We start from the raw sequence: 26,766 nt of genomic DNA on the forward strand, positions 1-26,766 counted from the left end.
TGAGGACAAGCAGGGCTCTGTACACTGAGGACAAGCAGGGCTCTGTACACTGAGGACAAGCGGGGCTCTGTACACTGAGAACAAGCGGGGCTCTGTGCACTGAGGACAAGCGGGGCTCTGTACACTGAGGACAAGCGGGGCTCTGTACACTGAGGACAAGCAGGGCTCTGTGCAATGAGGACAAGCAGGGCTCTGTGCAATGAGGACAAGCAGGGCTCTGTGCAATGAGGACAAGCAGGGCTCTGTTCAATGAGGACAAGCAGGGCTCTGTGCACTGAGGACAAGCAGCCCTACTTGCCCTCAGTGCACAGAGCCTCGCTTGTCCTGCCCTCACTTCCCTTATTTGGTCTCCTCACAGAGACACACAGGCAATAGCTGCAGGGAGAGCATTTTTTCACCCATAAATATACACATTGTTTTACCAATGCATATTACAAGTGTACATATAATGGTATTATTTCATTTTCTAAAAAGTTTTTGCTAACAAAAGGTACACTTTAAAGTGAAATTAACCCCCAATTTACAAAATTGTGGTTTTCTTTTTAATTTTACCACACAAATAATATTTATTTGTTGTTCTGTAAATTTTATGGTAATATGAATGGTGTCATTACAAAGTACAGTTGATTGCGGGAAAAAGAGAAAAAAAACAAGCTCTCGTATGAGTCTGTGGATGGGAAAAAAAACTTGTCTCCTAGAACTTAAGCGGTTAAGGATCTACTTCTGCTATTTATTTTGGTTTTGGTTTTTCTTCTTAAAAAATGGATCTTGATATTGTGTTTTATTGTCTGTATCAAACAAAGCAGGTGGCATCAGTGCTGTGGTTCCAAAACCTCAGCACTAATAATGAAAGCTAGCTTGGCTTAGAACTACAAAAATTAGAAGAAAAAAATGTAGCACTCACCTATGAAATCATCTATCCTAATGAATCCATTTAAAGGGGTACTCTGCTGAAAACTCTGCTTATCAACTTTCTAAAGGATAGGGACCCCCACAATCTCCGCTGTGGCACCCCTGTCATTCGGGGCACGGAGCGAACTGAACTCCGTGTCTGATGACTGGCGAACACAGCCCACACGCCCCCTCCATTCATGTTTATGGGAAGAGGAGTGTGACGGCTTCGTACTAGCGACCTGTCCCCTTCCATAGACATGAACGGAGGGGGCTTGGTGTGAAGACACGAATGCGGAAACTCCAAGCTTTTATGTTCTGGACACCGCCTCTGCCGGCCCTGAGATCGCGGGGATAGGGGATTGGATGTTTTCAGCGGAGTACCCCTTTAAGGTTAAGTTCACATATGTGCCGGAGCTCCATCACAGAGTCCGTTTTAGTGATAAACATTGGACACCAGCAGTCCCCATTGACTTTAAATGAGCTCTGTTGGGTTTCTGTCTGGTCTCTGTTAAATGGAGAAAAGAACTTACCTATAGTGTTTTTCTCCACTCAACTCCAGTCATCTGAACGGTGCTTGACACCAATATGAACCAAGCATTAAAGGGGTACTCCGGTGGAAATCTAATTTTTTCATATCAACTGTCTCCAAAAAGTTAAACAGTTTTGTAATTTATTTCTATTAAAAAAATGTAATCCTTCCAGTACTTAACAGCTGCTGTAAGCTACAGAGGATGTTGAGTTGTTCTTTTCTGTCTGACCACAGTGCTCTCAGCTGACACCTCTGTCCATATCAGGAACTGTCCAGAGTAGGAGCAGATAGAAAAGAACTACCCAACTTCTGGAAGAATTAAGGTTTTTTTTTAACAGAAGTAATTTACAAATCTGTATATCTTTCTGGCACCAGTTGATTTGGAAAAAATTGCTTTCCTCCGGAGTACCCCTTTAAATGCCCACCAGTAAAGTAGGAATACAAACTTTGCTAGAGTTGAAAACAGGAATGGCTATGGCCGTTGGTGAGTTTGAGGGATTTTCAATGCTTTTTCCTTCTACATCGAAATGATTGTACTATGTTCTATCCATTGTCATTGTTATTTATAACATTAATTTAAGTCTTTCACAGTAAATCATGTATTTTTATTGTTTTTTCTAGTAACACAAGTATAGCAGTACTGTGAGCTCTCTACGGGTACTAAGATAATTCAGCCGATACTATTAGCCTTCACACCATTTATTGGACATCTGTGGTCATAAAATAGGTGTTTCTGAGAAATCTAGAGCACAGAAATGTTATTAGATAAGCTTTGCAGATGTCCTTCATTGCACTTAAAAATTATTGAAAGATTGCTGATTTCTATGTACCATATTTTTCGCCAGATAGGACGCTCCGGCATATAAGACGCACCCAATTTTAAAGGAGGAAAATCTAGAATACAATGTAAAGTATAGGTCACAGTGATCTTCAACCAGCGGACCTCCAGATGTTGCAAAACTACAACTCCCAACATGCCCGGACAGCCGTTGGCTGTCCGGGCATGCCAGGAGTTGTAGTTTTGCAACATCTGGAGGTCCGCAGGTTGAAGACCGCTGGTATAGGAGGTAATACTCACGTGTCCCCGCCGCTCCGGACCCGTCACCGCTGCCCTGGATGTCGCCCTCCATCGCTGTCGCCTCGTCCCCGTCGCTCCGGAACGTCTCTGCTGCCCGGTATCCTCGCTGTCCGTCGCCGCCATCACGTCTCTATTCACGCCGCTCCTATTGGGTGACAGCATGCGTGACGACGTGATGACGACGAAGGAGAGCGCCGGCCATGCAGAGGATCCCGGCACGGAGCAGACACCGAGGAGGCAGGTAAGGTCCCTCCCAGTGTCCTGTAAGCTGTTCGGGACGCCGCGATTTCACCACGGCGGTCCCGAACAGCCCGACTGGGCAGCCGGGTTAGTGTCACTTTCGCTTCAGATGTGGCGGTCAGCTTTGATCGCCGCGTCTGAAGGGTTAATACAGGGCATCACCGCGATCTCGGTGATGTCCTGTATTAGTCACGGGTCCCGGCCGTTGATGGCCGCAGGGACCGCCACGATAGGACAGGGTTTTAATGTGTATTCGCCGTATAAGACGCACCAACTTTCCCCCCCCCCCCAGTTTTGGGGAAGAAAAAGTGCGTCTTATACGGCGAAAAATACGGTATGTAGACAATGCTATTAGCCAAAGCACACCATTTCTAAATATGTAGAATAATCTGAGGCCTGACAAGAACACTGATTCACAATTTTATCATGCCATGTAATGTTTGTCTTTCATTACAGGCAATTCGAGTCTTTTTCATGTTAAGGGCGCTGTCGTTACAATTGCGGAAAGAACCAGAGACTCAGCTTCCTTTGACCCGGGAGGAGGACCTGATTAAGACAGATGATGTACTTGATCTCAGTGAGTACCTTGGGTGTGAATAATCTATAAGGAGTCATTGTGTTCAGTCATAGGATAAAGGAAGCTGTATTCATAGGAAATGATCATCAACATGAAAGAGATCACAGCATGGTCAGGAATCCAATGGAAACTTTAAGCCGCTTTATATATCACCATAACATGCAACTTTACAGCAGGTAGACTGCTTTGTTAATAAATCAAGCATGCTTGAAAAAGGTTGTTTACCTGCCGAAATGTTACAAATTATGGTGATATATATAAAGCAGCTTTCACAATTAATTGGATTTCTGACCATGCTGTGATCGTGATCTCTTTCCTGTGGATGCTTATATAGGACGGTTTGGCAGCCCTTTGGTCTGCATGTATTTACATGGTTACTGTTATCTGCAAAAACTTTATATATAATGTAGATTTATAATAATATGGTAAAAAAAAAAAAAGTGTAAATTTTTTGGGGAAAAATGCTGTCTTGTCCCTGCAGCTATTTGTCTCTGTGCCGAGACAAAATACAGGAAGTATTGGTGGGACAAGCAGGTGCCTTTCTGTGCACTGAGGCTCTTGGGCACGCCCCCGGCTCACACATCAGGCTGACTGACAAGCCAGGAGCCTGCACAGAGCCCTGCTTGTCCCACCCACACTTCCTGTATTTTGTCACAGGCAGTAGCTGCATTCACCAGACAGCATTTTTCACCCAAAAATATACACTTTTTTTTAACCAAAGTATATTACAAATATACATATAGCGTTATTAACTACATTATATAAAAAATGTTTTTGCAAATGACAGGTACACTTAATGAACTTTTCAGTGCCAGTGTAGTCTCTTCATTCATGTCATAAGAAATTAAATGAAAAGAGAATTGACTTTAATCAACATAATAATTTGTGTTCCTAACAATTACTTTTGTATACCTCATCATTTCAGAGCCATTTGTTCTAGTGCTTGCAGCATTTCCCACACTCTTTCTCACTTTAGGTGTTTTAAGAACATGCCTTGGTAGATTGTGTTGAACTATGTAATTTGATTACAGTTTCCTATGGGTATGCACCCACCATCTCTTTATTCTTACAGTAAGCATCGGTTAATATCTCTTCTCCTGGAGAAAATAAATTATCAGCACCCTGGGTCTTCAGAGTCTGAAGTTTATTAAAGGGTACCTCTCAGCAAAAAAACTTTTGATATATTATAGATTAATGTATGCAGAATAACTTTACAATTGCATGTTATTAAAAAAATATGCTTCTTTCTATTTAATTTTCCACTTTGAAGAAATGACCACTAGGGGTCTCCCTACCAGTCCTGGCAGCAAGCATTTCAGACTCATGCTGGAGTCCTAAACACTACCAGCTGCCAGTCTGCTTTGTTCACAAAGGAGAACACTCAGAGCTGCCAGCCTGCTTTGTTCACAGCCTGTTTGGCTGTGAACAAAGCAGGCTGGCAGCTCTGAGTGTTTAGGACTCCAGCATCAGTCAGAAATGCTTGCTGACAGGACTGATCGGGAAAAATACAATAGAAAGAAGCATATTTTTCATTAACATGCTATTGAAAAGTTATTCAACATTCATTAATCTAAAATATATCAAAAGGTTATTTGATGAGAGGTACCCTTTAAGTCTTTGGTCTGATTCCTTCAAGTAAGCAAGCTAATGTAGGTGTTATTGAAGTCTGTTACTGTACCTCAGTTCTATGCAGGGTAATAGACCCGCCAATCTAAGAAAAGAATATCAAGGTGATTTGCAATTATTTATCTAAAATTTAGGCTGGTCATCCAGCCGACTGTACTGATCGGTTTTGTCAGGATCAGATGCCTATCTAATGTGTATGGGGACATTACAACTCTCCTTTGACTGCAGATACTTGGTAATTTCATTTCTAGGGAGATAAGCCGCCACCATAAGGAGCTGGAAATTCCTGGAAATTTCTCTATTCAGAATGCATGCTTGCTCAACCGGTGCATCGCTATATGGGGATCAGGCAAAAGATAGCAGCTGGACAAATGAGTGTTTGGATGAAAGCTAACAGAAATGTATGGCCAGCTTATGAGGTCCTCAGAGGACGCACTTCTAGCCCCCTAAGATCCTTACAATAAACTGTCCATTCCTTGTATGTTATAGTCAGGTTGTATGAGGGCCAAAGGGTCTTACCGGACATACTCTAACCTTTTGGAGTTGTGCAAATTAGGCACAATTCAAAAGAGGTCAGGAGGATATCAGATCGCTGCAGCACCACATTTCGTAAGGAAGGCTCTACATTGCAAAATAAAACACAGTAATAAATGATCGGTTGGATATACTCATTTGCTTGGTCTCTCCATGAATTTTTGGTAGAGAAAAGCAGAAGCGTTCTGTTACCTAATCTGGTGCTGGTCATCTTGGAATGATCTTAAAGGGATACTCTGCTGCTCAGCATTTGAAACAAACTGTTCCGAATGCTGGCGCAGACGCCGGGAGCTTGTGACGTCATAGTCATGCCCCGCCCCCTCAATGAAAGTGGGGGTGTGAAAGCAGTCATGCCCCCTCCCATAGATTTGCATTTAGAGGGTGGGCTATGACATCATGAGCTCCTGGCGCCGGCTCCAACGTTCGGAACAGTTTGTTCCAAATGCTGAGCAGCGGAGTATGCCTTTAACAGTAAAACAAACAAAGTGTAAACTTTTTGTTGCCCAGCCGCCCTCCCGACCAGGCAGTTGTACAGAGAAATCCAGTCAGCAGCATTCACTTGTACTGAGCTGTGCTGCACTTACCTGCACAGGGGTTGACCATGGCGCCACTGTGCAGGGAGCAACAGTGAAGTGGCCACCGCGCTAAACCAGCAACACAGATTCTTCATTCTTTGGATCAATGGGGGTCACAGAGGTCAGACCCACACTGATCAAAAAGTGGTGGTGTATCCTAGCAATATGCTATCATTTTATAACATAGGAAAATGCCCCTAAAGCTTCTTTCTCTATTACTCACAATTATTTCAAAGCTAAACATACTTTACAGTATCCAGTACAAAGCAAAGGCCTTGAAGCATTTCTGTTGAAACAAAGAGCTTTGTGGGATGTAGTTCTTGAGAACTGCACAGTACAGTATACTGTTCTTTTGGCAGAAGCAGGAACTCTCTGTTTTTCTAGAATAACCTATGATAGTTTATCTATAAGAATATTATCTTTAATTAGTGTTTGTTGGGCCATTATTTATATAAAAGCATACAGCCCATTATGCTAGTGGCGCCAATTTCCAGGTTAGTTCTCTCTTCCATTTGTCATACCAGCACGGCCATTTTTCAATAACAGTATTATGTCTGTAAAATGAATGCAGAATATAGTATTGCTTTGACACATTGGGCCTCATTTACTAAAAGTGTTGGGTTTTTACTAGTGTGAAATGCTGTTTCAGACTTGTGGGATTCCTCTCTATTTACTATAAGGATTCAGATTTACAAGTCGGGAACATTTTCTGACCGCCTTTTTCTAGGTGGAAATTTCCAGCCATTTATTCACAGGACGGGGTGTGACGTCATGAGTGGGCAGGGGTGTGACGTCATGAGGGGGCGGGGCTATGACGTCACAAGCTCCCGGCTCCAGCGTTCGGAACAGTTTGTTCCAAACGCTGAACAGCGGAGTACTCCTTTAATACTGTCATGAGTGCAGCGGGGCTCAAGAGTCCCTGGATTTGGTTCTGCTTTGTGCAGCCATAGAAGAATACTGCCAGCCCAATAGTTTCCCATTCTGTGATGCACACTATGCTAGTAGCAAAGCATGCCACGAAAGCAGCATAGCATGCCACTAATACAGTTGGCAGCTGCTACAGCTGTGAGCCAATGAAGAGGTGGTGTATGGAAAAGTGGCATGACTAGATAAGATGTGCCATGTCAGTCACATAGCATGTACTACATTAAAGTTACATTAAATACATTCCCTTTAAAGGGAATCTAACAGCTCCCTCGCACTGTTGGATAGGTACGAGGGAATAAAAGCAAACAGTAAACTTCTAAAATCATCTTTTTATTATCAGGAGACCTGCTGAAATATCTGTGTTTTAGCTATTGAGGGAGAACTGCTCAATTGTGCTCAACCTGATTGGTGTAATGAGATCCTACTGATCAATTTTAATTGATCCCAGATAGCCGGTCATGATCAATTAAAGGGGTTATCCAGGAAAAAAACATTTTTTATATCATCTGGCTCCAGAAAGTTAATCAGATTTGTAAATTACTTCTATTAAAAAAATCTTAATCCTTCCAATAATTATCAGCTGCTGAAGTTGAGTTGTTCTTTTTTGTCTGTCCATAGTGCTCTCTGCTGACATCTCTGCTTGTCTCGGGAACTGCACAGAGTAGAAGAGGTTTGCTATGGGGATTTGCTTCTACTCTGGACAGTTCCCGAGACAGGTGTCAAAAGAGAGCAAAAGAGACAGAAAAGAACAACTCAACTTCAGCAGCTCATAAGTACTGAAAGGATTAATATTTTTTTAATAGAAGTCATTTACAAATCTGTTTAACTTTCTGGAGCCAGTTGATATATATAAAAAAAAAAAAAAAAAAAAAAAAAAAAAAGATTTTTTCCTGGATAACCCCTTTAACAGAGTTTCTTCAGGCAGCTCCCATATTAAGAATTTACTGGCAGTATGTCTGTAGCTAACTCAATTTAATACAATACGGTATGCAGTTTACTGAAACTAATTCAATCAGGTAAATCAAATGATAGAAATCAGGATTTCTGTTGGAACAGCACATTCTAAATTTAGAAAAGACAATTGAATGGATTCTTGAATATAAATACACATTCACCTTATAGCTTTAAAGAAAACCTCTGGCATGGAGACGCTGTTTCCTCTCTGCTATACTTGGCAATGAGGCACCTGTGGCTGTGTCCTGATGCAACACGACAAGATGAAGTAGTGATGTGTCGGCAGTACCTTTTTTCTGCAGTTCTGATTTATAGCGGGTGACTGTGTTGGTCTGGGGAAATGGTGGAGAATAAGGAGGCCATGTCTGATGTTCTGCAGGTTTTCTTATAAATTTGCTTTTGTAGTGATTTTTATTAGGAATTTATCAATTAACAAAGTAATAGAAAAACGTATTTGAATGTTTAAGAACAATGAAACAATGTGTAATATTCTGATATGATATCTATGAATAATAGTCTCATAGAAATTATAATGAAAGAAACATGGAATAAGAATTTAACACTATTAATTTGAATGTATCCAAGTAAGTTGGGTACTTCAGTTGTGAATCTAAAGTAATTCATAGTTCGTAAAATTAGAGGGTCCTCATTGGCTACCAACCTCAGTAGTCAGTGTTTGGCTTCTTACCTTTCCCCTTCTCCAAAAGCTAATAAAACCAAATCAAAATAAAATAAGCTGGGACAGCACTGTTCAGATACATTAAAGGGGTGCTCCGGTGGAAAACATTTATTTTTTTTATTTTTAAATCAACTTGTGCCAGAAAGTTAAACACATTTGTAAACTACTTCTATTTAAAAATCTTAAATACTGGAAGGATTATCAGCTGCTGTATAATACAGAGGAAGTTCTTTTCTTTTTGAATTTTTTTCCAGTCTGGCCACAGTGCTCTCTGCTGACACCTCTGTCCATGTCAGGAACTGTCCAGAGCAGGAGAGGTTTGTTATGGGGAATTGTTCCTGCTCTGGACAGTTCTTGACTTGGACAGAGGTGTCAGCAGAGAGCACTGTGTTGTAGTAGAGGCGGTGACACATTTAGTTGTGAACCCTAGAACTCTTTGTCCTGAGGTCAAACAAGAGATAAAGGCAGCAACTATAGAAGGATGCACACCCACAACGATATATTTAAATGTAAAGTCAATACATTTTTATTAGACACAAAGCAAGCACAAGACAATTTAAAAACCTTAAAAATATACACATCAAAGTGGAGGAATGTAATCCTACTACACTAAACCCTGTGCAGGGTATAATGACCCTTAAGGGGGGAGGAGAAGGAGCCCCAGTCCTATGTAAATGAAATAATCAGCAGCACTGACATCAAAAAAACCATTAAAGACTGCTATCCACAATATTCCTCTAAGTATATGCAATAAAAACCAAATCACATAATATGAGTCTGTACAGTGAAAACAAGATCACATAATGTGCACAAAGAGCCAAATACAAAAAAAGAGCTATAGTGACTACAATAACCAAAATAATAAGCTGCTGGGATGCCTGCATGCTGTATGAACTGGTCATAGTTCCTGACATGAACAGAGGTGTTAGCAGAGAGCACCGTGGTCGTGACAGACAAGAAACCCCCCAAAAAAAGAACTTCCTCTGTATTATACAGCAGCTGATAAGTACTGGAAGGATTATGATTTTTCATTACAAGTAATTTACAAGTCTGTTTAACTTTCTGGCACCAGATGATTTAAAAAAAAAAATTTAAAAAAAGTTTTCCACCAGAGTACCCCTTTAATGAAATGTAAAAGGAAATGAAAAGAATGTTGTTGTAGAGGTGGTGACGCATTTAGTTGTGAACCCTAGAGCCCTTTGTCCTGAGGACATTGACCTGTATACATTCTCAGAATTGCCAATATATCTGTGGTTACAAAAGCTGAGATTTGAACTAAAGGAGGTTAACTAAAGAAAAAATGTGTTTTGCTGTTCACTGTCCAAGCCCCTCCGTAATGATTAACTACCATTGCCTAACTTGGTCAGTGCAACGAAAACAAATGTCGTTATTCCGACAATAGTATGAGGGACAGATTCTGCAGTGACCGTCTAAGCCTAATAACAACAATAAATAACTGGGATTCTTGTTTTAGCAGTAATGGTAAAAGGGAATTTAATGACTTAATATATTATAGGGGTTCTCTGGTCATTTAAAATTGATAGCCTCAAGGACCCCCCCCCCCCTATTCTGCTATTTTAAAATACTGCAGTTCCTTGCGCCACTGCTACAGAAAAACATGGCAGTGTAGGTTTCAGAGACTAATCATGTTTGTCATCTTTTTACTTCAGCTGATATAAATAAAAACTAATCGGTGGAGCACTCACTGGGTAACTATATAAAAGCTTCAATTTATTCTACAGGATGGGCCATTTATATGGATACACCTTAATAAAATGGGAATGATTGGTGATATTAACTTCCTGTTTGTGGCACATTAGTATATGTGAGGGGGGACACTTTGAAGTCGGCCATTTTGAATCCAACTTTTGTTTTTTCAATAGGAAGAGGCTCATGTGACACATCAAACTTATTGGGAATTTCACAAGAAATACAATGATGTGCTTGGTTTTAATGTAACTTTATTCTTTCATGAGTTATTTACAAGTTTCTGACCACTTATAAAATGTGTTCAATGTGCTGCCCATTGTGTTGGATTGTCAATGCAACCCTCTTCTCCCATTCTTCACACTGATAGCAACACCGCAGGAGAAATGCTAGCACAGGCTTCCAGTATCTGTAGTTTCAGGTGCTGCAGAATGGGCAAAACAAAAATTGGAACAGGACCCTCAGTTTAAGCAGAAGATTTTGTTCAGTGATGAGGCAAACTTTTATGTGAATGGTGAAGTTTACAAACAAAACCACCGCTATTGGTCTGACACTAACCCACATTGGATACATCCCTCCAAGACTGTTTTAGAAGTAGAGCAGGAAAAAACCCTCAGGTATGGCGCTGCAGACTCTTGTAGACAGATGAGGCGGATGCCAAAGGTAATAGGAAAGTCCTCAGCAGGACATTTTATTAAAAAAACAATAAAATGGACAAGATTACGCGTTTCGGGAGGATCCCTCCCTTCCTCAGATCAGGATCCTGATCTGAGGAAGGGAGGGATCCTCCCGAAACGCGTAATCTTGTCCATTTTATTGTTTTTTTAATAAAATGTCCTGCTGAGGACTTTCCTATTACCTTTGGCATCCGCCTCATCTGTCTACAAGAGTCTGCAGCGCCATACCTGAGGGTTTTTTCCTGCTCTACTTCTAATATTGACTCCCAGGACGACTTGTTTCCTCCTGCAACCCATCGGCATAGCAGCGACTCGTACTACAGTACCCAGATTATATCGTGGGTGATATGCTTTTTTGCATAGATCTCAAGGTGAGCGGCCATCTATAAGCCCCGTGGGGTTCCCCCCCCACCCACCACCCGATCTATTGAGGGTAAATACACGAGGCGCCGTCCGTCGGTCCTTTCTTTTCTTTTCTCTACAGATTCTCCAAGACTGTTGGAACACAAAAATTGATGGTATGGTGTGGTACATGGGGTACAAAGATAGTGGGGCCATTCTTCATCAATGGAAACCTCAAGGCCACTGGATATGCGAAATTGCTACGTGATGATGTGTTTCCCTCTTTATGCACTGAAGCTGGAACGTTCCCTGAGTTTTCCCAGCAAGATGGTGACCACCACATTATGGGTGTCAGGTCCAAGCTTTCCTAGATGAACAGTTTCCTGGAAAGTGGATTGGTCGTCGTGGGCCAGTTGAATGGCCCCCAAGGTCTCCCGATCTGACCCCCTTAGACTTTTATCTTTGGGGTCATCTGAAAGCAATTGTCTATGCTGTGAAGATACGAGATGTGCAACACCTGAAACTACGGATACTGGAAGCCTGTGCTAGCATTTCTCCTGCGGTGTTGCTATCAGTGTGTGAAGAGTGGGAGAAGAGGGTTGCATTGACAATCCAACACAATGGGCAGCACATTGAACACATTTTATAAGTGGTCAGAAACTTGTAAATAACTAATGAAAGAATAAAGTTACATTAAAACCAATCACATCATTGTTTTTCTTGTGAAATTCCCAATAAGTTTAATGTGTCACATGACCCTCTTCCTATTGAAAAAACAAAAGTTGGATTCAAAATGACCGACTTCAAAATGGCCACCATGGTCACCACCCATCTTGAAAATTTCCCCCCTCACATATACTAATGTGCCACAAACAGGAAGTTAATATCACCAACCATTCCCATTTTATTAAGGTGTATCCATATAAATGCTCACCCTGTATATCAAAACGATAAAAAGCGGGGAGACATGGAATAGGCGGATAGCGGGGAGAGGTGAGGACCATTGTCACCAAACAGGTGCTTCTTCCAGCCTCCAGAAGCCGTAAGAATAGATGGAGCACTCACGGATACCTGGTGAGTGCTCCATCTATTCTTCTTACTTCAGTGGATGTGTATATACAGTGGGGCAAAAAAGTATTTAGTCAGCCACCAATTGTGCATGTTCTCCCACATAAAATGATGAGAGAGACCTGTAATTTTCATCATAGGTATACCTCAACTATGAGAGACAGAATGAGAAAAAAAAATCCATAAGATCACATTGTCTGATTTTTAACCCCTTAAGGACTCAGGGTTTTTCTGTTTTTGCGCTTTCGTTTTTTCCTCCTTACCTTTAAAAAATCATAACCCTTTCAATTTTCCACCTAAAAATCCATATTATGGCTTATTTTTTGCGTCGCCAATTCTACTTTCCAGTGACATTAGTCATTTTACCCAAAAATGCACGGCGAAACGGAAAAAAAAATCATTGTGCGACAAAATCGAAAAAAAACGCCATTTTGTAACTTTTGGGGGCTTCCGTTTCTACGCAGTGCATAGTTCGGTAAAAATTACACCTTATCATTATTCTGTAGGTCCATACGGTTAAAATGATACCCTACTTATATAGGTTTGATTTTGTCGCACTTCTGGAAAAAATCATAACTACATGCAGGAAAATGTATACGTTTAAAAATGTCATCTTCTGACCCCTATAACTTTTTTATTTTTCCACGTACAGGGCGGTATGAGGACTCATTTTTTGCGCCGTGATCTGAAGTTTTTATTGGTATGATTTTTGTTTTGATCTGATTTTTGATCACTTTTTATTCATTTTTTAATGTTATAAAAAGTTACCAAAATACGCTTTTTTGGACTTTGGAATTTTTTTGCGCATACGCCATTGACCGTACGGCTTAATTAATGATATATTTTTATAGTTCGGACATTTACGCACGCGGCGATACCACATATGTTTATTTTTATTTTTTTTTACACTGTTTTATTTTTCTTATGGGAAAAGGGGGGTGATTCAAACTTTTATTAGGGAAGGGGTTAAATTACCTTTATTAACACTTTTTTTTTACTTTTTTTTTGCAGTGTTATAGGTCCCATAGGGACCTATAACACTGCACACACTGATCTCTCATCCTGATCACAGGCGTGTATTAACACGCCTGTGATCAGCATTATCGACGCTTTACTGCTCCTGCCTGGATCTCAGGCACGGAGCAGTCATTCGTCGATCGGACACCGAGGAGGCAGGTAAGAGCCCTCCCGGTGTCCGATCAGCTGTTCGGGACGCCGCGATTTCACCGCGGCGGTCCCGAACAGCCCGACTGAGCAGCCGGGATACTTTCAGTTTCACTTTAGAAGCGGCGGTCAGCTTTGACCGCCGCTTCTAAAGGGTTAATACCGCACATCGCCGCGATCGGCGATGTGTGGTATTAGCCGCGGGTCCCGGCCGTTGATTAGCGCCGGGACCCACGCGATATGATGCGGGATCGCGGCGCGATCCCGCTTCATATCGCGGGAGCTGGCGCAGGACGTAAATATACGTCCTGCGTCGTTAAGGGGTTAAAGGGGTACTCCTGTGCTTAGACATCTTATCCCCTATCCAAAGGATAGGCGATAAGATGCCTGATCGCGGGAGTCCCGTCGCTGGGGACCCCCGTGATCTTGCACGCGGCACCCCATTTGTAATCAGTCCCCGGAGCATGTTCATGACGTCACACGCCGCCCGCCCTGTAGTCGCCGGTAATCGGTCCCGGAGCGAACTCACTATTTACTTGAAGAGTATACAATCAGTTTGTTTAAGCATTTCAACTAAACCTAGACTGAAACTAGAACAATTCAGACTAAATATGTCTTAAAATTAAGTCAAAATTAACGCTGGACAGGCCAGCAGTAAACGTCAAAGAGGCTAAAGCACTTAAACAAGCACTGCATCCTTTTCAAACAGCTGAGCAACAGGTCATCAGGTCTGGTAGATCTTTCACTGTACTTAAACAGAGAGAGAGAGATCTATCATTCAAGGCTTTGGGTGCAGAGAGAAGCCCCTAGGAACCGCCTAAAGGATGTGTGGTAAAGCAGCATAAAAGTAATGACTGGTTCCCTTTGATGGTCAAAGACTTGCCAATAGACTTTTATAATCTCTAGGAAGTCATGAACCCTTCTTCAGAGACCAGAAAATTAAAATTAACACAGCAGCCTGCCCTCTAGAAGTAAGGGTGATCTTACTTACGTAACCTGCTAGTTACAGAAAACGGGAGTTGTTAGGCAATTTTGTGCTCCAGTGATTGGTGTGAGAAATTGGTAAAAAATCTTGACCAGAATAAGCTGTAATTAAAATAAAATGTGATTAAACTTACACTAATTCTTTTTTTCCACAATTAGGTATATTAATCTGCCTAGCTTCATCTGTTCTATAACATGTCTGTAGGTCAAACTTCATGTTCAAAGTGATCAGCTGTTCACCATAGCCATGGTGCCTGCAGTGCACTGTGAATGGAGCCTAAAGCGGAAGGTTCCATGCATCATGTGTCCTGGGTTACTGCATCCTAGGTTCCATTCAGTTCATTGAACTGCAGTAACGAAATGAAAGTTGTTTAATGCTAGAAGTGGAGACATTGGATGTCCAGCAGTACAAATGGATGGATTATGAATTGCTTTGTGGCAACAAGAGACCCTGTATGACGATTTAACCTAGAGGCAAAGGCCCCTTCCTACACTGTGTAAGAGGGGCTGCAGTCACCAAATGTTAGGGCTGTGGTGGGTGGAAGAGATGCTAGAGTTGTTAGAAGAAACCCCCCTGTGTGAATTTAGCTGCTGTGCCTCAAGGTACATCTGAGGGGCAGAAGTAGCAAAGGGCAACTGGGAAAGCCAAGGTTGCTGTAAGATTTTAAAGTAAAATAATATACAAGTGGAGCTCAAGGATCAATGGATAAAATAATTGTATATCTTGTAAATGTATTAAAAATGCATATAAACCAATCAGCATATCAGATTGGGCTAACAGCTACAGGGCCCTAGTGGGTGCAGCTCACAAAAATGCCAAAAAATAATAGTATAAAAGGTATGTACACTTATATCTAAAAAAAACAAAAACTCAATAATATAAAATTTAACTAGCAGTCTTTCAATTACAATCAATACTTAAAATTGATACTGCCCCTCAAAAACACATGAAACTCGCTGCCTTTATTTAAACACTTTCTTTTCCATACAGTTACACCATTAATTTTGTATAGCAGTTTTACATGCCCATAAGTTCATATGATAAGCACTAGAATGATTGTGCAGATGCTGTTCTAATACAAATATGGGTCTTGTTTGAGTCATGTTTGTATTAGAACAGCATCTGCACAATCGTTCTAGTGCTTATCACCATATGAACTTATGGGCATGTAAAACTGCTATACAAAATTATTGGTGTAACTCCAATAACTATTCCCAGACTGTATGGAAAATAAAGTGTTTACATAAAGGCAGCGAGTTTCATGTGTTTTTGATGGGCAGTATCAATTTTATTGTATAAAAGACTATATAGATTTTATTGTATGCTAGTTAGATTTTATATTATTGAGCTTTTCAGATATAAGTGTACATACCTTTTATACTATTATTTTTTGGCATTGTTGTGAGCTGCACCCACTAGGGCCCTGTGGGTGTTAGCCAAGTATGATATGCTGACTGGTTTATATGCATTTTTAATAAATTTACAAGATATCATTATTTTGTCCATTGATGCTTGAGCTCCACTTATATATTATTTTAGTTTATTTTCTTCACTCCTAGGATAGGGAGTAATTGTGGTACGCTCTGATTGGGTGAGATTTGTAGAAGTGAAGCCTGATCTACTTTTTTTTAATTTGCTGTAAGACTTAGTTTTTTGTTGCTGCTAACCAACCACTAGTTATCTGTCTGTTACTTGTGCAAACCTCTACAAAAATCTAAGTGTAAGTTCCATACACCATTAAACTTTACTTTTGTGAGACATATAAGCTAGGGGTTTTAATAGTTCAGCTAATACCGTATTGTGTTCATCTCCTCTACCTGCTTAGTCCTGTTTTTGCCAGGCAATCCCCTGTTTGACCCCTCACCTCAACACTTCTCCCTGCCCTATGTTAAATTTCATAGTGACACTTCAGAGGGTCCAGAAAGCCAATTCTAACTCTTCAGGGTTAAAGTATCAAACATGGGTTTTATTCTGATTAAGATGCTGTAGGGATGAGAATATTGTAGTTAAAGGGGTACTACCGTGGAAAACTTTTTTAAACAAGCACTGCATCTGGTGCCAGAAAATTAAACAGATTTGTAAATTACTTCTATTAAAAAATGATTTTTAGGGTCTGTATACTACAGAGGAAATGGTTTTCTTTTTGGAACACGGAGCTCTCTGCTGACATCAGGACCACAGTGCTCTCTGCTGACATCTCTGTCCATTTTAGGAACTGTCCAGAGCAGCATATGTTTGTTATGGGGATTTTCTCCTACTCTGTACAGTTCTTAAAATGGACAGAGATGTCAGCAGAGAGCACTGTGGTCATGATGTCAGCAGAGAGCTCTGTGTTCCCAAAAGAAACAATTTCCTCAGTAGTGTTCAGCAGCTAATAAGTACTGAAAGGATTAAGATTTTTTTTAATCGAAGTAATTTACAAATCTGGTTAACTTTCTGGCACCAGTTAATTAAAAAAATAAATAAATAAGTACCCCTTTAACTACTGCCACATCTAAGTTTTAAAATTTTGAGGCTTTTAAGAGAAGCTCTGGCTGAGGAAGAAGGTGGGTGAGTAGATTGCAATGCTGAGCATCAATCATGCAGGGCAAGAAGGGGTGGGGAAGGGAGGAGGCAAGCATGCTGCAGCTCAGCCTGGCCTCCACTACTCTGCTATTTTCTAACTTTTCAAAGAGCCATCAGTTTAGAGACAGGCATCATTTATTTTATCTGCCCGTGTCTGCAGCTTTGAGAATTATATACATTTGAAAGACTCCCTTTAACAATATTAATGGCCATAGAATAAACCTTTTGGTGATTATTACTTTACATATTTCCTTGTGAATCTTCCTCCAGATGGAAACCACAGTGTGAATACGTTGTATGCTTCCTTTTTTTTTTTAAACTAAACAAGCAGAAAAACTTCCTCCTTGGACAATATTGGTAATCCTGTGGGATACAACGTTTCTTTTTAATTCCTAGCATACTGAACCATGTACCAGTATATCAGTCATGTCTGCTTCCTATTGCACAAAACTGGATGTTTACTTGTACTGTAATAAATAGACTTTACCAGAAGACTTCAGGAAAAGGAACACATTCCATCCTTCTTGTCCTTGGTTGCATCACATATTGCCACATTTTTTTTAAGTTTCATTTGTGGTAACATAAAATCTTTCTACTTAATTCATATTTCAACTTTTAACTTCCATTGTTTTTGTTTAGATTTAAAATTTAGTTTTTAAATTTTCTACATTTATATAAAAAATAATTAAAAAGGTTGATTTTTTTCTTTTCTTGGAAAGGCAAAGTTTTTTCACGTTATTGTAATTCTCTCTGAGATGAGACCTGTGATCTGAGCTCCCACAATCCTCTGTACTTTGGTCTTGCAGAATTCTGTGATTTAGAATGAATTGAGAAGAAAACATAATGTAACTCACAAGAAAACTATTAAAGCTGGGTATTCCAGGATCCTTTTTTTTTATTCGACTATGCTACAGCGGCTGTAAAGCTAGTGCAGTTCATAATATAGTGTCTGTACCTGTGGGTGACTGTGGTCTCACAATTCTTCTGTGATTATCGCCTTAATATTTATTTTTAACAGCATACAAAATGTACTCATGTCTCGGGATTTCCCAGGTTGCAGTGCGGCGAGACCTGACATCACTAGTCAGGTGATCAGAGGGAGCCTGTCCTGCTTTAATTTTGTAACAGCTGTAGACCCCCTGGTTAGAAACACTGGGATTCCATAAGTGAAGTGGCTGATATGTGGGAGGAAGGAAAGTGACCTCAAACTTTCAAGCATGGGACTGTGGGATGTGTAGTTTAAAGAACAAAATCCAACAGGAAATACCCAGTTCTGGCAGGTAAGTACTAAAATCACCTTATGGTGGATAACCCCTTTAACCAGCCTAGCGGTTTAACAGACCTGAAGACTGCAGTTTATATGCTGCTAAGGTAACCCTTCCTCTTGCCTTGTTCAGCTTTGCCATGGGGACAATGGCCCTCATTTACTAAGAAAATCGGGTTGTAAGTCTATGTTGCTTTCTTACCCGACTGCTTTTTTCCCCTGGTATTTATTATTATGTTGCATCCTGTTTGTCGCACGTGGGTTTTGTTGGTTTTGGTTTCCAACTCCTCTGAGCTGTCGGGAAAAAATCCACAACAATTCAACAAATTCGGGTTGGAAACCTTTATAAATACGTGGGAAAGCTCAGAAATGTCGGGTTACGCCCCTTTATCTGGTTTGGGAGAATCCAAATCGGGTCCGTCGGGGAAAAAATGTCGCATCGTGTCGCAGACTGGCGCATGATGTCTGCGACATGGCGCAGACAAAGATGCGACAAAAAAACCCGACAAAAGAGGTCGGGTTTAGAATAGTAAATGAGGGCCAATGTGTAAATCAAAGCCCCCCCCCCCCCCCCCCCCCTGTGCTTAGTCCATATAGTTGAATGGAGTGGCAGTGCACAGGCTGTCGCTCCACTTGGAGGCTCAATGATCAGACTCTTATCCTCTATCCTGTATATAGGGCATAATTTATAATCTTGGGATAACCCCTTTAGTTGTATAGCTTTTAAAATATTCATTTTTTATGCTAGTTTTCTAAAAGATGAAAATCACTCTAAAAAAAAACTTTCGTCAAGTAATAGATTCCTGCACAGTGTGTAAAACTGTCAGAATCCTCCACATTTTGCATATTCTATTAATACAGATTTACACATATAACATGAAAGTACACTCATGCCTGTGGTATCTGACCGTTATAAAGTGGGCGTCCTGTAGGCTTTCTCTACGCCTTCTAGGTAACTGTTACCAATCTTATGACAACGGCCTGTACTATTTTAGATAACGTTTTAACTACCTTCTCGGTCATAAAATTAGAACATTTGTAAGAACATAAAAGATCAAAACAGATAAATTTACAATTCTTTGTGAATTCCATATACCGTAATATTGCAGCGCCTTTACATTGATAGGATAAAACAGTGGTGCGTGCCTTATTATACTGATAAGACATCAATGTTTACATGTCTGAAAGCCTATTTAGGGATCCTTTCCCACACACCGGATTTTTACAACTTCAAATCTGCAGCAGATCCTTCTTGTTTAGGCTGTGTTTGATATTCAGAGCGCATTCACACAATAAATATATTGTTGATTTGGAGTTGTATACCGTATTTTTCGCCCTGTCGTTACGCACGCTGACGCACATACGCGATGACGTGATGACGAGGAAGGAGAGCGCCGGCCATACAGGGGATCCCTGAACGGAGAAGACACCGAGGAGGCAGGTAAGGTCCCTCCCGGTGTCCTGTAAGCACTAACCCGGCTATTCAGTCGGGCTGTTCGGGACCGCCGCGGTGAAATAGCGGCGGTCCCGAACATCCCGACTGAACAGCCGAGTCAGTGTAACTTTCCCTTCAGATGCGGCGGTCAGCTTTGATCGCCGCGTCTGAAGGGTTAATACAGGGCATTACCGCGATCGGTGATGTCCTGTATTAGCCACGGGTCCCAGCCGTTGATGGCCGCAGGGACCGCCACGATAGGGGTGTATTCGCCTTATAAGACGCACCGACTTTTTACCCCCAGTTTTGGGAAAGAAAAAGTGCGTCTTATACGGCGAAAAATACGGTAATTTGCAATTGCAGATCTGTAGCAGATCCCTTAGCCTTCCTTCACATACAATTTTTAAGTGTTTTTTTCTTTTTGTCTGGTGTGGGTACTCAAAAAAAAAAAAAAAAAAAAATACAGTAGCTTTTAAAGGGGTTATCCAGGAATAGAAAAACAGAGCTTATTTCTTTCAAAATCCGCTCAGTCTGTCTCCAGGTTGGGTGTGGTTCTGCAGCTCCGTTTCTTTGAAGTGAATGGAGCCAAGTTGTAATACCACACACAACCTGGGGACAAACATGGAGCTGTTTTTGAAAGAAATGAGCTCTGGTTTTCTATTCCTAGATAACCCTTAATGTCATCTAGGAAGTTTTTATAATAGTGTTTTACTTCATAACACTTAAACACAATCGATCACTGGGAAGTGACCTATTGTTTAAATCAAGTTTTTATGTCAAACATATTTTTTGGATGCAATATGCAAGTAGAAAAAAAGGCTTGAGAAAGCGGGCTGAACCGCGAAAGGAGCGTTGCCTCGGCCGGTCAGTCAGCTGACGCTGACCGCATCTCTCTACCTTGTTTTAACGATGTTCCAATAAAGAAGACGTTTTAACTTCACTAGTGGGTGAGTGCAATCTACTTTTTTCCTACTTGCATATTGCATTTACAAGGTCTGAACTTCAGAGTAGCACCCCCTGAAGTACACGCATCCATCACCTCTGCGCTGTTCCGCGCTCCACACCGTGTCTTTAACCCCTGACATCCCAGCTTTCGCGCCTGCCTTGTCTTTCTCAGCCTAAGTAATATTTTTTTGATGTTTTTCTAATTTTCCATGTTGCTATCTATATTATCAAGCAATTCTGAAATATTGAAGTTTTCGATCTGGCTCCTAGGCTTAAAACTAAGTTGAGACTTCCTGTTCTCTCTGTGATAATAAGGAGGTTGCTGGGAAGTGATCTGTACAACATTACAGCAAAGGTGTCATCTGTAGATAGATGAGACAATAGCAGCTCAGCCTCTCCTCCCCTGTAGAATAACTTCTGCGCAGGTCAGAGAGCATTCTTAAAAACATCCCCCGTACAAAGAATAAGGTCTGCACATGTTCATTGTGTCTATGTCCATGGGGCCTGCTGTAAAGCATATCACCAAATGCTGTTAAAAACTGACTATAGATCACCTACTTAGCTTTCTTACCATAGTGACTTCTGCCGTCTTCCCCTGCCCATCTAGATATCGGATTCTGATAACGGTCATTATGATCAAAACATTATAAAATGTTTGTTTTTATGGATTGCAAATAAATAGCAAGGTTATGCAGAGTACAAAGTCTTTCCCGAACTGCTCCCGAATATGTACTCTAATCTGAATACGCAGACTTGCACATGGGCATTGCATTCAACAAATGTGGTTGTCAGATGTCCATATAAAATAAGTTGTTAGAAACAAAGTTTGTCACAGTTCTCAATATCACCAGTTTGCTGAACTGAGCTCGAAGGTTTAATCCGTCTATGCACGTTGTACATTTTCAAGCTTGGTCCCTCCCCGTTACATTATGTGCTATTACACTTAATCTGTTTGGGTTATTTGGAAATCCCATTTACTAGCACAGAGCATCTTGGCTAATTCCTCCTTTGTTCTTGCTCCTTATTTTCTGCTGACGCCAGTTATTATTATGAGCTTTGGTGATGAGCAGATTGATGGGCAACATATTTGTTGTCAAAGCCATCTGATGTTTCTCAATGTCAATTTGGATAGGAATTTTCTTTTTTGACCAGAGTAGCATTGAGGAGGAACAGAGCCTGCGGGAGAACAACTATCTTAACCATGGCCATTCTATAGTCCGTCTACAAAGTCTCAGCCAAATGCAATTTTCTTCTCCAGCCTAGTGACTAATGGCTTTAAACGGGTACTCCGGTGTAAAACTTTATTTTTTTTTTTTTTTTTATTATCAACTGACTTAATAGAAGTCATTTACAAATCTGTTTATGATTTGTAAATTACTTCTATTAAAAAATCTTAATCCTTCCAGTACTTATTAGCTGCTGAATACTACAGAGGAAATTATTTTCTTTTTAGAACACACAGCTCTCTGCTGACCTCACGAGCACAGTGCTCTCTGCTGACATCTCTGTCCATTTTAGGAACTGTCCAGAATAAAAGAAAATCCCCATAGTAAACATGCTGCTTTGGACAGTTCCTAAAATGGACTGCGATGTCAGCAGAGAGCACTGTGCTCGTGATGTCAGCAGAGAGCTCTGCTTTCCAAAAAGAAAATAATTTTCCTCTGTAGTATTCAGCAGCTAAGTACTGGAAGGATTAAGATTAATTTTTAATAGAAGTAATTTACAATTCTCAAGGCAAAGAGAATCTGGATACCGCTCACACCAGCGCTGGAAATCACTTGCACCTGTGCAGCGGACTGCCGGCACCGCTCTCGGCAAATCCTTGTACTGGAAAAGAACTCCATCCGGCACCAAGGTATGGGTTAAATACACAGCAGGTCACATACAGAAAAGATGGTGTGACGCGTTTCGCCCTTTACAGAGCTTAATTGTAGACTAACACATCTTACAACAAACATGGTTAAAATACTGTGCGATCCGGTCACATGACCATTCGCATCATCACTTTTAAAATACATGGAAAAGCTGGATAACACATGGATCAGATTCCACTCACATATTTGTTTCAGTGACAATCCTCTAGGTGATCGTTCACACATTCGTTTGCGGTTTTCTGCAGCAAAGATTTCTACTAAGACGCAATTCACACTGCAGACGTCCTTTGTTGGTTAAATGCCTGAAACCATCTATTTATTCCTATAATGTGGTGGATATTCCTTCCATATGTACTATTATATAACTTTAGAGAAAAGCGGTATATTAAAGTTAAACATTTTATATTACACAGTATGAATGACAATATGGATAGGAATGTTCAAACAACTTACTCTGGCAGAGAAAACAGGAGAACACAATTAAAAAACAGAAAAGAAGGTATGAGAAAACCATATTTCGTTACCCCCTATAGCGTACAATTCATTCAAATTAGAGGTATTATTGATAAATACATCCCAGTACTTGAAACAGATCCCATTCTAAAAAATATTGTGCAAGATGGAATTATGACAGTGTCCCGCCGGGGTCCGACTTTGGGATCTACGTTGTCACAGAGTTTGTTTCCTAACCAATCTAACCCCAGAAAAAATAGGGGAACTTGGCTGGAGACAACAGGGTGTTGGAAGTGTGGACACACCAGATGCATTACATGTAACTTTATAGAACAGTCTAATAAGATCACATCATGCCATACGGGCAAGGAATATATTATTAAAGATCATATTAACTGTAACTCGAAATCAATAATCTATGTGGCCACATGTATCTCTTGCAGATTACAATATACTGGATGTACAGGTAATACACTGAAAACCAGGTTTCGCAAACATGTGGCGGATATTAAAAACAATGTATCTAGTGTGTCCATGCTGTCCAGGCATTTCAGAGAAAGTCATGCAGGAGATGCTAGTTACTTAAGAGTAACAGGTGTAGAAAAGGTACAACTAGGAGTAAGGGGGAGGAGATCTAAAAAGGCCTTTGTATAATCGAGAAACGTATTGGATGTTTCTACTAGTAACCAGACATCCACAGGGACTTAATAAGAGATTAGATCTTATAATCACTTGTCCCTGATTATTGATGTCCGGTACGAATGATTATATTCCATGTAACCTCAGCAAATATAATATTGTTGATAATATATTATAAAATAAAGAGACTCATCAATATTATAAGCAGTAATGATAATAATACAAATAGAATAAATATGATATAATAATTAATGATTAATAATATATATAAAAATTAATAATAATTATTAGAAATGTAAAAAATTAAAAAACAAAAACATAAAATAAAAATAATAATTTATATAACAGTACTAATAATGTAATAATAATACAGGTTACAATAACATATAGGAATTTAATCAATGCAATAACATCAGTTCATTTATCCCCCCCATTATATTTTCCATTACCGTTCATACTGTGTAATATAAAATGTTTAACTTTAATATACCGCTTTTCTCTAAAGTTATATAATAGTACATATGGAAGGAATATCCACCACAGTATAGGAATAAATAGATGGTTTCAGGCATTTAACCAACAAAGGACGTCTGCAGTGTGAATTGCGTCTTAGTAGAAATCTTTGTTGCAGAAAACCGCAAACGAATGTGTGAACGATCACCTAGAGGATCGTCACTGAAACAAATATGTGAGTGGAATCCGATCCATGTGTTATCCAGCTTTTCCATGTATTTTAAATGTGATGAGGCGAATGGTCATGTGACCAGATCGCACAGTATTTTAACCATGTTTGTTGTAAGATGTGTTAGTCTACGATTAAGCCCTGTAAAGGGCGAAATGCGTCAGACCATCTTTTCTGTATGTGACCTGCTGTGAATTTAATAAAGACAAGCCTTTTAACCCATACCTTGCTGCCGGACGGAGTTCTTTTTCTAATTTACAATTCTGTTTAACTTTCTGACACCAGTTGATTTAAAAAAAAAAAAAAGTTTTCCACCTTTAAGTTGTAAAGATTGTACCTACATGGGTCAACTGTGATCTTAATGCCAAGTAATCCATACCTTCATCTTTACCTTCTATTTTCATTTGTACCTCTCCTTCCTCAAGAGAATGATTCACAGGTAAAATGAAGGATTTATCCCAAATAATCTCTAAACGAGAGTAATATCCAAATTTTGAAAATACTTCTTCAATAATTTTGGGGACTGCTACCACTAGATCCTGAATAAATAGCAACAGGTCGTCCACATATAAAGCTATTCTGCTTGTGACTATGCTTGGTAGACTATGCTTTTGTTTTTTCCTTAAAGGGGTACTCTGGTGGAAAACTTTTTTTTTTAAATCAACTGGTGCCAGAAAGTTAAACAGATTTGTAAATGACTTCTATTAAAAAATATTTACCCTTCCAGTACTTTTTAGCAGCTGTATGGAACAGAGGAAATTATTTTCTTTTTTTCTTGTCCACAGTGCTCTCTGCTGACACCTGATGCCTGTATCAGGAAATGTCCAGAGCAGGAGAAAATCCCCATTGCAAACCTATGATTCTCTGGACAGTTCCTGACACGGACAGAGGTGTCAGCAGAGAGCACTGTGGACAAAACAAGAAAGAAATTCAAAAAGAAAATAATTTGCTCTATAGCATACAGCTGCTAATATGTACTGGAAGGGTAAAGATTTTTTAATAGAGGTCATTTACAAATCTTTTTAACTTTCTGGCACCAATTGATTTAAAAAAAAATCAAGTCTATAAGAAATCTTACACTTTATTTTTCAAAAAATAGTATCAAATCTATCAAAAATGGTAGAAGGTCCTAGAGAAGGAAGGATTTAAAGTCCAAGGATGGACACTGTTTGTGGGCAACCAGAATAGCAATGTAGGTGGAAAAGGAAAAATGTGTATTCTCAAGGAGAACCCACTGTTTGACGACGGCACTGTGTAAAAAAAACAAAAAAAAAAACACAATGCTTATTATTAAAGCAAATGTGGGTATAAAATCTTTATTTCTTTTTAGAAATGACCTCAAATATTTTAGATGTCAACTCTGGCACATATAAATTTATGTCTGAAGATATTGGTTGGTCTATACTAAATACTGAACATTTAAAGGGGAAATACTTGTCTTTTTGGCTTTCTTTTCTGTCTGACCACAGTGCTCTCTGCTGACATCTCTGTCCATTTTTGGAACTGTCCAGAGCAGCATATGTTTGCTATGGGGATTTTCTCCTGCTCTGGACAGTTCCTGATGTGGACAGAGGTGTCAGCGGAGAGCAGTGTGGACATACAGAAAAGAAATCCAAAAATAAAAGAATTTCCTCTGTAGTATTCAGCAGCTACTAAGGACTTGAAAGATTAAGATATTTTTTTTTTTCAATAAAAGTAATTTACAAATCTGCTTAACTTTCTGGCACCAGTTGATTTAAAAAAAAGAAGTTTTCCACCGGAGTACCCCTTTAAAGGGGTACTCCGCCCCTAGACATCTTATCCCCTATCCAAAGGTTAGGGGATAAGATGTCAGATCGCCGCGGTCCTGCTGCTGGGGACCCCGGGGATCGCTGCTGCAGCACCCCACTGTCATTACAGCACAGAGCGAAATCGCTCTGCACGTAATGACGGGCAATACAGGGGCCGGAGCATCGTTACGTCACGGCTCCGCCCCTCTTGATGTCACGACCCGCCCCCGTCAATACAAGTCTATGGGAGGGGGTGTGGTGGCCGTCACGCCCCCTGCCATAGACTTGCATTAAGGGGACGGGCCGTGATGTCATGAGGGGCGGAGCCATGACATCACGCTGCTCCAGGCCCCTGTATCGCCCGTCATTACGCACAGAGCGAACTCGCTCTTTGCAGTAATGATAGCGGGGTGCTGCAGCGGTGATCCCTGGGGTCCCCAGCAGCGGGACCGCAGCGATCTAACATCTTATCCCCTATCCTTTGGATAGGGGATAAGATGCCAGGGGCGGAGTACCCCTTTAAGGTTGCCAATAATATTGACCTAAGCTGTACTTTGTATCAACATATAGTGCATAAATCAACA

General features: G+C 40.4%; 1 protein-coding gene across 5 annotated transcripts in view; it reads left to right on the forward strand.

Annotated features, from left to right (window-relative positions):
* The window catches only part of CLEC16A (C-type lectin domain containing 16A), a 318,383-nt gene that overhangs the window by 159,077 nt on the left and 132,540 nt on the right, over positions 1 to 26,766 (forward strand). For all 5 annotated transcript variants that reach the window (XM_056536465.1, XM_056536467.1, XM_056536468.1 and 2 more), the window contains exon 18: positions 3,198 to 3,318. In XM_056536465.1, coding sequence (XP_056392440.1) covers positions 3,198 to 3,318 — 121 coding nt within the window. The remainder of the gene's footprint in view (positions 1 to 3,197; positions 3,319 to 26,766) is intronic.

The sequence above is a fragment of the Hyla sarda genome, chromosome 8, assembly GCF_029499605.1.
Source record: "Hyla sarda isolate aHylSar1 chromosome 8, aHylSar1.hap1, whole genome shotgun sequence".
Taxonomy (NCBI): Eukaryota; Metazoa; Chordata; class Amphibia; order Anura; family Hylidae; genus Hyla; species Hyla sarda.